Genomic DNA, 17,466 nt, shown 5'->3' on the forward strand with positions numbered 1-17,466 from the left:
TGGATCCTCTGGGCAAAGTAATTAAAGCTTATTCTTTTCCCAAGAACAGTAACAATCAAGGAGAGTTTCCATTTGGCTCTAAGAACCCGCTTGTCCTCAGATGAAAGCCGGATAACAGGACACAAAGGGTCCTCATGCTCACCATCCTCAACATCTGAATCAGAAACATCTCCCTCTGAAACCTCCTCGATAATGTCATCCTCAATCATGGGTTCTTCCTCTACCACCCCCATTATCTTGTCTTTCCAGGATAAATTCCCCAGCCCTAATCTAGGGTTAACATAAATATCGGGACTAGACCTAGGACCTGAGATGTTTAGGCAAGCAGCCCCCTGGGCCAAAGCCCCGCTCAACGGGGGAGCCACAAAATCCCCAACATCCCTAGTCTCCTTGCCGTCATTCGGGGCCTTGCCATGGGCAACCACCATTCGTGTCGGTAGCCCCGCGTCGCTGCCTACCATCGTAGACACACCAGGCGAAGGCCTACCGCCCTCCCCAGCCGGGGCGCTAAAATCATCAACGCATGCCAAGGATCCCGCCCCCCGCTCATGCTCGCCACTTCCTGCAGCCGGCCGTAACACGGATCCATCACTCCCGCCAATGCCGTCAACCAGATCCGGCGCCCCCGAAGCCGCGGCCGAACTCTGGCCACGCTCCGATCCACAACGTCCCGCCCCATCAACGCCTTCCTCCGGAGCAGGACCCCGTTCCCTCGACCTATCACGGATCCGGTCGGTGCTGAATCCGGTCGGTGCTGAATCGCCTATCCCGCAGAGATAAATCCGCCCATCTCCTAGCCTCCTCCGCCACACTACCAACGTGAACAAGATCCACGCCCAGCCCCTTCGCCGACACACGAACCGCCGCCTCCTTCGCAGCCCGGCCGCCTGCTCCTCCTGTTGTCACCCTAGACCTAGCCTCCCGTTCCTTCGCCATCCAAATCGCCCAAATACCAAAAATCCCCCTAAACTCTATTTGCCATTCCAAAACTCCGCTCTCTTTCTCAGTTCATGCCCCACTTCAATTGTGCAAGATTACATGATATTGTTCATCGGAATCATAATTGTATAATCTGAGATTTCTTGAGCACAACTCTGGAAATAACAAGTTTACTAGATAATGGCCAGTGGAGGAGCCACCCAACAGCCACCGCCGTACAAGCCATACCGCCATCTCAAAACCTTGGCAGCTCACGAACGTGCAGTTTCCTGTGTAAAATTCTCCAACGATGGTACCCTTCTAGCCTCAGCTTCTCTAGATAAAACCCTAATCATCTGGTCGGCGTCTTCTTTTTCCCTTCTCCATCGGCTGGTAGGCCACTCTGAGGGGCTATGTGATTTGGCTTGGTCATCGGATTCCCATTACATATGCTCTGCCTCCGACGATCGCACTCTCCGCATTTGGGACGCGCGGCCTCCGTTTGAGTGTCTTAAAACCCTAAAAGGTCACTCCGATTTCGTCTTCTGTGTGAATTTTAATCCTCAGTCGAACCTCATCGTTTCGGGGTCGTTCGATGAAACGATTCGTATTTGGGAGGTGAAGACGGGAAGATGCTTACGCGTGATTAGAGCTCACTCTATGCCGGTTACATCAGTGCATTTCAATAGGGATGGTTCGTTGATTGTTTCTGGAAGTCACGACGGGTCTTGTAAGATTTGGGAGGCATCTACAGGAGCTTGCTTGAAGACTCTTATTGATGATAAGAATCCAGCAGTTTCGTTTGCAAAGTTTTCCCCCAATGGCAAGTTCATCCTCGTTGCTACTCTTGATAGCACTCTTGTAAGTTTTCTTCTTTTCTTTCTTTGTTCCATTCACTTTTTTTTTTATATTCAGTTTCAATTGTGGATCATAGCTACTCCTAAATCGATTTCCCAGAGTGAATATATGTCATAGAATTTAGGATAAAGGGATTTTGGAATTTACAGAGTTGAAGATAGGTATAGGGCTCTCTCTCACTTAGCTTTGTAGATGCAACATTGCTATGATTCAGCCCAATCTCATTTGTATACCTATCAATTAGGGTGTGTTTATTGATAATGTGGATTAATAATAACACATGCTAGTAAAAGTTGCAATTTTTGTCACCATGTTCAGTCATTTAGATGACCTGTTTATTTCCCATGGTTTATTGACTTAAGGTAGTGGACGTTGTAACTAGGATTATGAAGATTATGAGAAGAACAGAATTTCGATGTCCTTAATTCAAATTATCAGAGACTTCATCATGTTAATGAACCTACTTCTTATTTGTGGATTAACTGTCAAAACATTATTTTTGGTTTCTTTACTTGGAAGAATTTTCTAAACTTTGATTTGATAAGATTTGGTGTTTTTTTTTTTTTTTTTTCGTTTTTCAAATTGTACACCTTTTGAGGATGGAACTATTATGCTTGTGGACTTCACAATCACGCTCAGATTGAATGAAGAAATATCAAAGTTTCATCCATTAAAGAGTACATCGATGGTTCTGTTCGTCAAAGGGGGGGGTACATAGTTCATGGGCTAAATTTTAGGAAAGTCAAAATTGAAATACAGGCGAACTTACCCAGTTAAGAACTATGAAACAAACTCATCTATCCTAACCTTTTTAGGTTTCATCTGTGGTAGGAAAGCAAGATGTGAATTCTTAATAACTGGGTTTTCATTCAGCCTCCAGAATAGCAATATGTGTATGTGTTTTGTTCATCATCTAATAATATGTATTAAGGATGGGATTTTTGTTTGTCAATTCAGAAGCTGTGGAATTACTCGACGGGAAAGTTCTTGAAGATATACACGGGGCATACAAATAAAGTGTACTGCATTACTTCGACCTTCTCAGTGACAAATGGGAAGTACATAGTAAGTGGATCAGAAGACAAATGTGTATACTTATGGGATCTCCAGCAGAAAACTATGGTTCAGAAAATAGAAGGTCACAGTGATACTGTCATTTCTGTAAGTTGTCATCCAACTCAGAATAAGATAGCTTCTGCTGGCCTTGATGGTGATAGAACTATTAAAATTTGGTTTCAAGATTCTTAGACTCATTTCCTCTCTATAAATCTTCATATCTGGGATTTTAAACTTGCTTATTATTTACTCAAAACAATTCTGCCCTTTTTTTTTTTTGAAGAAAAAACGATTGTGCCTCAGAGACTGTTTAAAGTAAATTATGAAACTCAAACAAATTAAAACTTTGGTTCATATGAATGATAAAGTAAAATTAAAAGAGATAGATGAATGTAGGTACTTTTGTGGTTGTCGCCAAAGAATAAAAATTGAAACAGAAACATTGTTTATGCTGTTATTTGGAATAGTCAGGCTCAAAAATAGGAATAGTTTAATGTTTTGGTAAATAGGTCACAATGTTTTTATATATAACGCTAGTCAGTTTTTGTGTTTTTAAAAATAATTATATAGTTATTAAGTTTTGTTTTCGTCAATCTTTTAGTCTTTCTGTTAAAGTAAAGTCTCAAATTAGACTAAATAATGACAATGCTACCATTTTCCCTATAAAATAATGCTAAAACGTTTATTTTTTCTTTTCTTCTACATACTTTTTTTTTTATATAAAAAACCATATCATTCCATTAATTTAGAAAGCACAAATACATCACGAGGATAAAGATGAATAAAACCTTCCATCCATATAGGCTACATCCATAAAGGGAAGAAAATTTATTTCCTACATATCAGGGAGTGTTTGGTTGTGTTAGAAGACACCATGGTAGGGCTGTAATCGAGCTGAGCCGAGCTGAGCTTTGACCTGTTCAAGTTCGGCTCACAATAAAATTAACGAGCTCGAGCCTGAGCCGAGCTTGCTCAACGAGCTCGAGCCGAGTTTCGAGCTTGTTTCGAGCCCAAAATCCTTTTTGGAATTGGTTCATTAAGAAAATTATCTAACCATGAATTGTTTGTGAGTAAATTGTTAATTACATCTGTGAAGTTTGCTCGCAAATAACTCTTTAATTGTGTACATAAACAAGCTCACAAACAAAGTTCGTGAATAAATAAACAAAATGCTTACAAATAGTTCGTCTATTACTCATTTATTATGTTTTTGAACGAACTCGTCTAATAGTAAATGAAATAATATTAAGTTTAAATATTTGTAAACTAATACAAAACTATATAATTTTCTACAAAACTAAAATTTGTTCATAAATGTTCTAATTGAGCCTGCTTGCGAGCTTTCGAGCCGAGCTTTGGTTATCAAACGCTTGAGGATTATCCCCTTCGTCTGGTTGGCACCGTAGTGACAGATCACAATTTTAATTTTATCATATTCAAACATTATATGACAAGTCTCTGGCGCCTAGCACAACACATGTCTTTCAATTATCGAGATAGGGGAGAATAATTCTCTTCCGGTTTTTTCATCAACATGATTTGCGATGGGTTATGGACGAGGACACCAGACATTTTATTATCACCTTTTAATGCTTCATGAGGTAACATATGGAGAAATACCAACGACTGTACCCTATCATTACGATGCTTCTTGGGTTCAAGTCTATGGTTATCAATTGTTTTTGTCAGAGAAGTGGTGGGCACAACATTAGGCAATTATGTTGGAACCTTCATGACCTATAATAATAAGAATAAATGGACGATGGATCGTAGCTATATGAGAATTCGAGTTTGTTTAAATATCAGACGACCATTAAAAAAGATAAGAAAATTCGCAAGGCGGGAGGTGAATGGTTAACATGTCTGTTCAAATATGAGAAGTTCCCCTCTCTCTGCTTCATTTGCGAAACAATATGCCACATTGTCTATTTTCAGCAGCTTGAAAGTGATATTATTCGTCTATGAAGTGTTTTACTGTGGGGGCTCTTTATTGTCGAGCGACAATGCTAGGCGGAGAATGCTGGTTAAAGCAAGAAAGGGTTGGAGGAGGTAGTTGGCTATTGTGGAAGGAGAGACTGTGGAGAAAAGTCAGCAAACCAGTAATACTAATGAAGGCACTATCAATAGCAATATATTCCATCTTACTAGAAATTTTGGTGCATGTATTTTTTAGAGTGGGCAATCCAAGAAAGGGAGAGGGTGGATAAGCAAGCTGGGGAGATCAGCATTGGAAGTTAACCATGAGAGGAAAAGGAGACGTGGGGAAGAGCAGTGACAAGGGGATCACAGGATTGTTAAAGTTCAAATTAAGGTGACGTATATTGATAACCGTAGCCCTAAGCAAGCTGCTAAAAGCAATACTGGCTAGAATTATGAGAATCATGAGTTGGAACTGTCGGGGGATTAGGTAATGCCCCTAGAGTTCCTGTGTTGTGCGAGCTTATTCAAGCCCATAAGCCTGATGTTATTTTCCTTTTTGAAACTCACATTTATAATTCTCTTATTGAAATTATTTGAAATAAAATTGGTTTTGACGGGTGTTACTCTGTGGATAGTATTCGTCATAGTGGGGGCATTTATGTGCTGTGGAAAAATGCTAATTGGTGCTCTTTACTTTCGTTTTCTAATGATCATATTGATATCGAGGTGTTTGATAGTGTTATAGGTAATTGGAGGCTCACATGGTTTTATCGTTGCCCGGGACGTTCTCAAATGAAAATCTCTTGGAATATTTCGCAAAATATTTCTAGTGCTTCATCCTTTCCTTGGCCATTTTTGGAGACTTTAATGATCTTCTAGCTCAAGGCGATAAGAATGGTTTAATTGCTCATCCGGAGTGGTGCCTTAAAGGTTTTTGGGAAACTATTGTAGCTTGTGGTCTTATAGATCTTCCTATGTCGGGTTACCCGTTTACTTTGATTTGTCACCGAGGTAAATATTGTCCTCTAAACAGACTCTAGCAAGTGCACTAGATACAAGTAATAAAGTGATAAATAGAGTATCGTCTCCACAAGGATTGATGACCAAATTTTACTAGAAAAACCTTGCAGAACAGGGTGTTCGTGGTGTGTGAATTCTTTATATTGAGAGATATTGTGAATGGGTAACCAAGTAAATGATTCAGCTTATAAAAATGAGTATTTGATAAAGATAAAAGATAGAACAGGTTAGGTCCCAACAGAACATGTTACTTTCAGTCTCTAAACATCCTATTTATTCATGAATGATGTAAAGTGAAGTCAAGGTCTCTGCTTTAATGCTCACTTAAGTCAACTCTCGTGTGTTCTTAAGATTCTAAGACGTACTACAACCTTAAGCGTCCCTAAAGTTGGTTCTTTCTTGCATTACGATTGAAACAACATTTCTATTAAGAAAACCCTTGATACAACCTCCTAACATTCCTGCTTCGGGGGTTTGGACGTTTGAGAAATAGTTCCGTGAAGATGAAAGCAGTTCCCTATCATTCATCCAACACTAACATACATGCATATAGCAATGAAATGATAACTTTCTCAAACACGACATAATATATCACCATTCATTCATAAATAAGAAAATAGAAGACTTACATAACAGGCCCTAACTGGCCGAACCCGTTCAAAACGACTACTCACTCATGCTAAAGAGTGAACAACCTAAATCACATAAACAGAACTCCATGAAAGGAGCTTGAAAGATCTTCGAGAGCTTCTCTCTCTAAAAACTAATCTATCTTCTGTTCTCCCAAAAAAGATCCTCCTTCCTTTCCCTTCACTACTTTTATAAATAGAAGGAAAAGGAAACCCGTACACAAAATATTAACAAAATATTACCAAAAGGAAAGATTGTTCAAAGTATCAAATATATCTAGAAGTGGTTAAAATATGTTGACCCTTGAACACTCAAGGGTCGATCACTCTTGTCATCATGTTACTTTAGCCTCTCATTCCTACCCGCTCCTGCCTGTCAAGTCGCTACCCGTCATCAGGTACACAACGTTTAACCGCTGGATCAAAGGGTGCACGTCTCCTCTTGGATGCTGCAAAACAGGCTGCATAACAGCCTTTTTGACTTAATCTTTTCAAATCTGCATAAAACACTTATAAGTCCTTCATTTAAGTAATATTACGCCTAAAACACCCCTAATTTATCACAAATAATATGTTTAATTGTAGTCAAATTCATGCCTAACAAATACCCCCAAATTAAATCTTTGCTTGTCCTCAAGTAAACAAAAGATAGAAAACAAAACAACTTACTGGAAGAATTTAGGTATGAAAGAATACGGAAGACAGATTTGATGAGATTACAGAAAGAACAGGAACAAGGAATTACAACAGATTATCTAGCTTGATCAGAAAATGATGCTCGGAAAATTATAAACAGAAATGCGCAAGTCACGGTCATAATTGAAGTTATGTCAGTGTTAAATCATGTATCCTTACTCAAGAAATTCCTCAAAGCTTCAAGTTAAACCTCAACTTTCAATTGAACAACCTGTTCACCCGAAATGCCTCACTAAGGAAGGGATGTTTCACTCACTCTCGAATGGCCCTTTTCTGCCATAAGGAAGGGAATGCAACTTCTCTCCTCAGCTCAGTAAATATACCCGTTGGGTGTGAATTTGCTTATCGGTCCTATTTCTATGGATCAAAATTTTCCAAACAAAGTCCAAAGGTCTTTAATGGTTGTACTGTAAGGTTAAGGTATAGGTGTGGACGTGAATGACTTTTTATGTGTAAGAATTCTGTCCTCATGCATATTACACAAATACCTTGGTTTTTAACATACAACTCTGCACAGTTTGTTTAACAAATGATTTACCCCATCTTCCCATTAACGCCTACCACTAAACAACCACTCTCAATGATTTTGGGCACACACTATGACTGTGTGCCCTGAATTAGGAGGTGCTTTTATTGATTCATATTGTTTTTCCTCCCAATCATTCTATTAAATATTTTATCTCAATGTGTGCGCGAGTTTCCTCTGCCAATTATATTTTCAATCAACACAGCTTACATGAGGCAAATTCTCGGTTCTTTAGGATCAAAGTGATGGATTTGTGATTATTTAAAGGCTAAGTTAACGAAAGAAAAGGGGTAAAGCTCAAATGGTTCATCCTACTATGTGAGTGCAATGCACGGGTTATGTCTTTTAATGGTTGAGTTGGGTGCCTAAGTGCCTTTATCATTCTAAGCTTGTCCAAAATTTTTCCATTTCTATAAGGCTTACCAAAGCAAATTCTCCCTAAAGATAGTAAGTACTATCCCACTCTTTAATGAATCAATGCATTTTACATGCAATTGTAGGCTCAAGTTCTCACTATTTTGGGGGTTTCATGCATTGGGGCAAAAGGTCCTTCAAGTGAATGTTGATTTAAAACTTAAAAATTCTTGGAACTTCAAGACTCGAGAATTTAAAATTATCACAAGGCTATCACCACACATTTCAATCATAATAAGCGCAAACTGTTTAGGAATTACTGCAGAGTCTAAACAATCGAAGCACGAGATGTTTACTAGAAAATGAACACAAAACAAGAATTATTTACTGAGGATGGGCAAAGATTTACATTTGTACATGCCAAGAGTCACATGGGGATAATTTATTATTCAGAACATACTACAATAACAACTTGTTCAATCTTTTATCATGTTATGCACACAGATATTGCAATTATTATTGTAATTTCCCCACCCCCAAATTAGAATCGAACATTGTCCCCAATGTTAATACTAAAAAGCATAGGAAAACAACATAACATGATATCAAAGGAGTTTAAACAAATGCAAAGAAGGTGTATAAGTGTTACCAGATGCTTGGATAGCGACAATTGGAATGTTCAGACAAGCGGGGAAAGAGAGGAATCAACCTATCTATCCTTAGCAGGAGCAGTGCCATCCCCTTTCGAGGAGGCAGCATCATTGGGTTCTGTAGCAGGTTTTGCTCTTATCGGACTTTTTATTGAAGCACTAGAGAGACTCTCCCGCCCTTGATATTCTTCCACACAAAGTTGCTTCAGCATATCAACCTCGCCCTGCAGATCAACATTTTTATGCTCCAGAGCATGGATCTGGTCTCAACAGGTTTTGGTCTGTGCAAACATGGCGTTGAACTTGGAGAGGATATCTTCATTGGAGAGCTTTGCGCATTTCTGGTAAAAGCCAAGATCATTGGCTTGTTCAATTTGCTCAGACTCTGACGACACTGATACTGCAGGCTCGTTCTTCCACTTCCGACTCTCAACCCTCTTTGCCTCAACGAAATTTGGCATCCATACCCACTTGCCATTCACCATCTTCCCGAACATCATGCTTTGTAGGCTTCTCAAATCGATTTGGTCCGGGTGGTTCACCACCGTCAGCCTGTTTCGGTCTTCAGGCTTGAAGACCCCGATTGCCTCAGCTATTCTTGTCACAATGCTGCCACAACAGATGACGGAAGAGTTTTTCCGCCCAAAAGCACTAATGTATTCCCCAAACCAAAACCCTAAGTTCATCCTGTGCCCATGCATCATACTCCATAGAGCCGTAAGGTATAGTTGCTTGATTTTCTCTCGCGAAGATGGTGCCGGAAACCAGTTTGTGCAGATAACGGAGGGCGTAGTCCTTGATGTTAGATGCTTTTGAAGCACTACCATCATAATTTGGCTGGCCAGAGATTGAGCGCCAGAAAACCGTCGGGTCGAACTCATCCGGGGTTTCGGTGAAAGCCCCCTTGTAGCCGTCCGATTCCAAGTCATCATCATCAGTGGCACCGAGCAGGTTGTTAAATGTGTTCAAAGATGGCCGAAGGGTATGGGTCATAAGCCGAAAACTGAACTTCCCTTCTTCTTCAGGGTCAGTGATCTCTAGGTTATGTTTAAAGGTGGCCAGAAACTCCAGCGTAAGGTCCCTGTAAGCGGGCTCCTTCATCTCAAAGAAATAGCCAAAGTGGCATGCTTCCATGGGCTTCTTCACACGCTCTGCAAGTTTAAGCTTTTTCAGAGTCTCCCAGTAGATCGTTCTTACCGGTCTGAACTCCAGTTGAGCCAAATCATCATAATACTGCTGCACAACAGCGTCTTTGAACTGGGATAATTTCTTTACCAGTTTTTCATCTGGCACAAAAGCAACTGTGCTTGTGCCAACCATTTTGCCTTTCGCTTTGTCTTTCTTTGCGCCTTCTATTTTCACTTGCTTTCCAGAGCCTCGAGTCCTCATCATGAGACAGAGACTAAATAGGTGCACCCACAATGGTTATCAAAAGAAATATGGGGAACGGTGTGAAAGGGAGATAAGAAAATGTTTACTAGGGTCCGTAACACACCCTTTGTCCTTTAAGTAGAAAAAAGTTTGAAACGGTCTGTTGCCAGAACCTCCATTATGACAACGTTTCTCTTAACGCCACCTGTATGAGTGGTTGTGGCAACAGCAGCGGACAGACGAAAGGACGCTTAGGGGAGCAACGGTTACTTTTTGTTTTGAAATTACTATACTCCACCTACTTTGATTTTACCGAGAGATGTGCACATGCAAAGTACAATAGGCAGCCCACAAATAGTTTGATTTGACGTCCCATTTTTCTCAAAATATTCAATTTAAATTTTTTTGACCATTTGATTCCCCCCCCCCCTCAAAAGCTTTTCTGTCCCCTTTTTCTCTCAAGTAAAAATTAAAACTTCACCCTAGTTGAAGGGTAAAAAGTTTATATTTTTGCTCGCAATTTACGTGATGAAAATCAAGTGGTTAGCTTACGGACCCTCAAGACAACACAACATTAATTTAACTCAACAAGGCAATCATACATAAAAAAATTTACAAAATTAAAAGTCGGAGATTACTCCCCTGCTGCAATTGGTGTTTGCAGCAAACACCCTGTTCCTGATTCTACTGGCTCGGGGGGTCCTAGAAGTGGACAGTGTCAATTTCCCCCTGGTGATCATTCTCGAGATATGGTTTTAACCGCTGTCCGTTGACCTTGAAAGGTTCATGACCATCTTTGACAATCTTTATTGCTCCGTGGTAAAACACCTTGTTTATGGTGTAAGGTCCCGACCATCTGGATTTCATCTTCCTAGGGAATAGTCTGAGGCTCGAGTTGTACAAGAGGACCATCTGTCCTTCTCGAAAGACTTTCTCCTGTATTTTCCTATCGTGCCATTTCTTGGTCTTTTCCTTATAATTTACCGCGTTTTCGTATGAAAACAGCCTGAATTCCTCCATATCACATAGTTGCAACCGTCTCTGTTTGCCCACAGGCTGTTTCTCAAAATTCAGGAAAGTTAACGCCCAGAAGGCTCTATGCTCCATCTCGACTGGAAGATGACAAGATTTACCATATAATAGTCTAAATGGGGACATTCCAATGGGTGTCTTGTATGCAGTTCTATATGCCCACAAAGCATCGTCAAGCTTGTTTGCCCAGCCCTTCCTAGAATTGCCCACCGTTTTCTCCAAGATTCTTTTGATCTCTCTATTGGAGATCTCTACCTGCCCACTTGTTTGTGGGTGATAAGGTGTGACAATTCTATGAGTGACTCCAAGCTTGCCCATCAACTTTTCAAATCGGGCATTGCCAAAATGGGTTCCTTGGTCACTAATGATAACTCGTGGGACACCAAATCGGGCAAACAACCTTTTCAGGAATTTTACAACCACACGGGCATCATTAGTGGGACTAGCTATTGCTTCTACCCACTTGCTTACATAGTCTACTACAACTAATATATATTTATGCCCAAAAGACGTAGGGAATGGTCCCATGAAGTCTATGCCCCATATATCAAATATTTCACATACAACAATGTTATTGAGGGGCATGACATTCCTAGCCGAGATATTACCTGTTCTTTGGCACTCATTACAAGTACTTACGAACATATTGGCATCCCTGAAGATTGTTGGCCAGAAAAAACCTGATTGGAGCACCTTTGCGGCTGTCCTGCTTGCACTATGATGTCCTCCAGCTTCTCGACCGTGACAATGGCTCAGAACAGCCTGTCCTTCCTCTTGGGTGATGCATTTGCGTATGATCTGATTTGCGCACAACCTGAAAAGATATGGTTCTTCCCAAAAATAATATTTTATTTCAGCATAAAACTTCTTCTTTTGGTTGGTGGACAAGCTGTGAGGTTTAATTGAACTAGCAAGGTAATTGGCAATGTCAGCAAACCATGGAGTAACTTGTAGAGAATATAAACGCTCATCTGGGAAAATCTCTAAGATTTCCGGTTGTTCCTGGCTATTGGTATGAGGAATTCTAGACAGATGATCAGCAGCTACGTTGTCTGTTCCTTTCTTGTCCTTCATCTCGAGGTCAAATTCTTGGAGCAAGAGCAACCACCGTATCAGCCTCGACTTAGCTTCTTTCTTTGCAAACAGGTAGCGCAAAGCAGCGTGGTCTGTGTAGACAACTACTTTTGACAAAACCAAGTATGGACGGAATTTGTCAAAAGCATACACCACTACAAGAAGCTCCTTCTCTGTCGTGGTATAGTTCTGCTGAGCCTCGTTCATCTTTTTGCTTGCATAATAGATCGGTCTAAACTTCTTCTCAATTCTTTCCCCAAGAACAGCTCCGACGCATGTGTCGCTAGCATCACACATCATTTCAAAGGGCAATTCCCAATTTGGTGCGGCTAGAATGGGTGCACTGATCAGTTTGTCTTTCAGAATCTCAAATGCCTTTATACAGTCTGTTCCGAAAGTGAAATCCACATCTTTATGTAACAGAGCTGATAGTGGTAATGCAATCTTTGAGAAGTCTTTTATGAATCTTCGGTAGAAACCCGCGTGTCCAAGAAAACTTCTAACATCTTTCACATTAGCAGGAACAACCAGCTTCTCTATCACCTCCACCTTTGCTTTGTCTACCTCCATTCCCTGTTCTGAGATCTGATGTCTGAGCACAATTCCTCCCGTAACCATGAAATGGCACTTCTCCCAATTTAGGACTAAGTTTGTTTCTCTACATCGTACTAACACAGCCTCTAGGTTGTTTAGACAGCTTTTAAATGAATTTCCATACACAGAGAAGTCATCCATGAAGATTTCCACCGTTCGCTCCACCATATCATGAAAGATAGACATCATGTACCTCTGAAATGTAACAGGGGCATTACACAACCCAAAAGGCATGCGTCTGAAAGCATAAGTCCCGTAGGGGCAAGTAAAGGTTGTTTTCTCTTGATCTTCACAATGGATGGCAATTTGATTATACCCGGAATACCCATCAAGGAAGCAGTAAAATTCATATCCCGCCAATCGTTCCAACATCTGATCAATGAAGGGCAAAGGAAAATGATCCTTCCTGGTTGCCTCGTTGAGCTTTCGGTAGTCCACGCATACTCGCCATCCTGTTATTGTCCATGTGGGAACCAATTCATCTTTTTCATTTAGAACAACCGTGGTACCTCCTTTCTTTGGAACTACATGTACAAGGCTCGTCCAAACGCTGTCAGAAATAGGGTAAATAATCCCTGCATCCAATAGCTTGATTACTTCTTTCCTCACGACCTCCTTCATGTGTGGGTTCAATCTGCGCTGTGGCTGGACACACGGTTTGTGGTCTTTTTCCATTAGGATCCGATGAACACACACCGCTGGACTAATCCCCTTGATGTCATCTATCTTCCACGCAAGTGCATCCTTGTTTCTTCTTAACACCTCCATAAGTTGAGCTTTCTGATCAGGGGTTAATTTGGAAGATATAATCACCGGGCTTCCGCTTGGTGGTTCGAGGAAGGCATATTCTAAGTGTGATGGCAGAGGTTTTAGTTCAGGTTTCGACAAAGGCACATTGGGCATTTCTGGTGGTTCTTGATGAGTAGGAATATTGGGGTCTAGAGGGAGCGTTGAAGCTTCTGTCTCGATAGAACAGCCTGTTCCCTCGCAAAGATTCACCTCTTCTCCCAAGAGTGCCTCCAATGTGTCCTGTCCCTGTTCCTGCGAAACACACAAACTTTGGAAATCATCTAAGAAATAGCATGTGTCATCACCAGTGTTATCTCGTCTCATAGCTTCATTCATTTTGAAAATGATTTCCTCCCTATTAATTCTTAAAAATAATTGCCCTTCTCCTACATCAATCAAGGCTTTACCCGTTGCTAAGAATGGTCTGCCCAGAATAATAGGAACATGCAGATCCTCATCTATGTCCATTATGATGAAATCAACAGGTAGTATAAACTTCCCTACTTTGACTAACACATCCTCCACAACTCCCCTAGGGTAGCATACAGACCCATCAGCCAGCTGAATGGACATTCTAGTTGGTTGTGGTTCTCCTAGCCCTAGTTTAGTATACACAGAATATGACATTAGGTTTATACTCGCTCCAAGGTCACATAATGCATTTTCAATGTTTAACTTGCCAATAGAACATGGAATTGAAAAACTCCCTAGATCCTTTAGCTTTTTCGGAAGCTGCTGCTTATTTTGTAGTATTGATGAGCAGTCCCTGTTCAGTTGGATCATCGAGATGTTTTCCAATTTCTTCTTATTAGATAAGATATCTTTCAAGAATTTTGCATATGTGGGCATCTGTGCAAGTGCTTCCACAAAGGGAATGTTGATATGCAACTTCCTCAAGGTGTCTAGCACTTTTGAATTTTGCTCTTCAAGCTTCTTATTCACTAGCCTCGTCGGATATGGTACAGGTGGTACATAGGGAGGAGGTGGATAGTACTTCTTCCCTAGTTCCTCCTGATCATTGTCAGATGTAAGACCTGTCTCGGCTGGCTTCTCTTGGTCAAGAACAGTCTGTTCCTGTCTCTTCTCATTAACTCCGGAACTACCTGCACACTCAGCACTCTTATTAGTCATCAAAGGAGGATTAGTTTCCTTACCAGATCGTAGGGTGATAGCCATGACATCTCCTTTAGGGTTTGGTTCGGTATTACTCAGCATCACCTCTTTTCCTTTTGATGATGAAGCAGCCAGTTGATGTACTTGTGTCTCCAAACTCTTGATGGAAGCCTGTGCCTGCTTCATAAATTGCATCATCATGGTCTTCATGTCTTGTTCTACATCCTCCTTGGGTGGAACAGGCTGTTTGTAGTGCTGTTGCGGCTGCCTCTAATAGTGTCCTCCTTGTTGTTGCTAGTATCTAGGTTGCTCCTGCTAGTTTGGCTATCCAGTCCATCCGAAATTTGGATGATTTCTTGTAGCTGGATTGTATGTACTGGAGTATGGATTTGGTGGGTTCCGTTGATTGTATCCAGCATAATCACATTGTTCCTGCTCACTTTTTCCTTGCTTAACTCCAAGACAGTTGATGTTGAAGTGAGGCCCTCCACAAAAATCACAAACATCATTAAATGGTGGTTCACTATGAATGGATGAGACATTGATCTTGCTGATCTGCCTAGCAAGCTGTTCCACTTGGGTCGTCAGCTTTGAAACCATGTCACCATCTGCCGTTCTTTTTCCTTCACTCCTAGCTGAGTGCCAATTATAACTTGTGCTTACCACCTTTTCAATGAGGTCGTACAAGGCTTGTGGTTCAAGATCCTCGGGGTTACCATTCGCAATGGATTCAATCTGGATTTTGTACGTGTTGGTGACTCCATTGTAAAAATTTTGCACTTGCATCCACATGGGGATGCCATGATTTGGTACCCTTCTTAACAGCTTTTTGTACCTTTCCCATGCCTCGGCCAAGGATTCATCCTCTTCTTGCACGAAACGGGACACCTCATTTCTGAGTTTGATGACCTGTCTAGGTGGAAAGTATTTCATTAGAAAAGCACTGGCCATGTCCTGCCATGTTGCAATGGTCCCTGGCTGTAGGTTCTTTATCTAGTTCTTTGCTTTATCTTTGAGAGAAAACGGAAACAGCTTCAGCCTTATCACATCATTGGAGACTCCTCGGTTTGATCGAAAAGTGTTGCACAGCGTAATAAACTCCTGGATATGTCCATTTGGATCTTCCGACTGGTATCCACTGAATTGCACACCTGCTTGCAACATATGTATCATGGATGCTTTTACTTCGAACATGTTGTTCCCTTCGTTAGGCAACACAATACACAACGAGTGTCCTTCCGTGGTAGGTCTGGAGTAATATCTGATTATCATGATTGGTGGATTGTTGTTCTCTCCTTCTTCTTCAGGAGGAGGTTGAACTGGTTGTTCTGGTATTCTTCCAGCCATCCTTCTTTCTCTTTGTCTTTCTCTTTGTCTTGCTCGTCGAGCTCCCGCTTGGTTTCGTCTACACGTTCTTTCTAGTTCAAGATCAATAGGAAAAACTGGTGGTCCAGCTCTGCGCATAGACAGTAAGAGAAACTGCTTCTGGCTGCACTACGTAACAAACAGATTAAAAACACCTTGTTTCACAGAAATTTTTAGATAAACTTTGTTGCTTTCAATCCCCGGCAACGACGCCAAAAACTTATTGTCCTCTAAACAGACTCTAGCTAGTGCACTAGATACAAGTAATAAAGTGATAAATAGAGTATCGTCTCCACAGGGATTGATGACCAAATTTTACTAGAAAAACCTTGCAGAACAGGGTGTTCGTGGTGTGTGAATTCTTTATATTGAGAGATATTGTGAATGGGTAACCAAGTAAATGATTCAGCTTATAAAAATGAGTATTTGATAAAGATAAAAGATAGAACAGGTTAGGTCCTAGCAGAACATGTTACTTCCAGTCTCTAAACATCATATTTATTCATGAATGACGTAAAGTGAAGTCAAGTTCGCTGCTTTAAAGCTCACTTAAGTCAACTCTCATGTGTTCTTAAGATTCTAAGGCGTACTACAACCTTAAGCGTCCTTAAAGTTGGTTCTTTCTTGCATTACGATTGAAACAACATTTCTATTAAGAAAACCATTGATACAACCTCCTAACATTCTTGCTTCGGGGGTTTGGACGTTTGAGAAATAGTTCCGTGAAGATGAAAGTAGTTCCCTATCATTAATCCAACACTAACATACATGCATATAGCAATGGAATGATAACTTTCTCAAACACGACATAATATATCACCATTCATTCATAAATAAGAAAATAAAAGACTTACATAACAGGCCTTAACTGGCCGAACCCGTTCAAAACGACTACTCACTCATTCTAAAGAGTGAACAACCTAAATCACATAAACAAAACTCCATGAAAGGAGCTTGAAAGATCTTCGAGAGCTTCTCTCTCTAAAAACTAATCTATCTTCTGTCCTCCCAAAAAAGATCCTCTTTCCTTTCCCTTGACTACTTTTATAAATAGAAGGAAAAGGAAACTCGTACACAAAATGTTAACAAAATATTACCAAAAGGAAAGATTGTTCAAAGTATCAGATATATCTAGAAGTGGTTAAAATATGTTGACCCTTGAACACTCAAGGGTCGATCACTCTTGTCATCATGTTACTTTAGTCGCCCATTCCTGCCCGCTCCTGCCTGCCTGTCAACTCGCTATCCGTCATCAGGTACACATCGTTTAACTGTTTGATCAAAGGGTGCACGTCTCCTCTTGGATGCTGCAAAACAAGCTGCATAACAGCCTTTTTGACTTAATCTTTTCAAATCTGCATAAAACACTTATAAGTCCTTCATTTAAGTAATATTACGCCTAAAACACCCTTAATTTATCACTAATAATATGTTTAATTGTAGTCAAATTCATGCCTAACAGTAAACCTAACGAAGTGTAGGAGAAACTTGGCAGGTGTTT

At 40.6% G+C, this 17,466-nt stretch overlaps 1 protein-coding gene and 1 non-coding gene across 2 annotated transcripts; both read left to right on the forward strand.

Annotated features, from left to right (window-relative positions):
• The first annotated feature begins 827 nt into the window (after positions 1 to 827).
• LOC136218596 (COMPASS-like H3K4 histone methylase component WDR5B) lies at positions 828 to 3,217 on the forward strand. The gene is made up of 2 exons (XM_066005572.1): positions 828 to 1,779; positions 2,734 to 3,217. The coding sequence occupies exons 1-2, from the start codon at positions 1,120 to 1,122 to the stop codon at positions 3,022 to 3,024; spliced, it is 951 nt and encodes a 316-aa protein (XP_065861644.1). The 5' UTR covers positions 828 to 1,119; the 3' UTR covers positions 3,025 to 3,217.
• Positions 3,218 to 15,396: 12,179 nt separating this feature from the next.
• LOC136221267 (small nucleolar RNA R71) lies at positions 15,397 to 15,503 on the forward strand. The gene has a single exon (XR_010685042.1). It is a non-coding gene; the product is annotated as a small nucleolar RNA R71 (small nucleolar RNA).
• The last annotated feature ends 1,963 nt before the right edge of the window (positions 15,504 to 17,466 follow it).

This window comes from Euphorbia lathyris, chromosome 2, assembly GCF_963576675.1.
Source record: "Euphorbia lathyris chromosome 2, ddEupLath1.1, whole genome shotgun sequence".
NCBI classification, from domain to species: domain Eukaryota; kingdom Viridiplantae; phylum Streptophyta; class Magnoliopsida; order Malpighiales; family Euphorbiaceae; genus Euphorbia; species Euphorbia lathyris.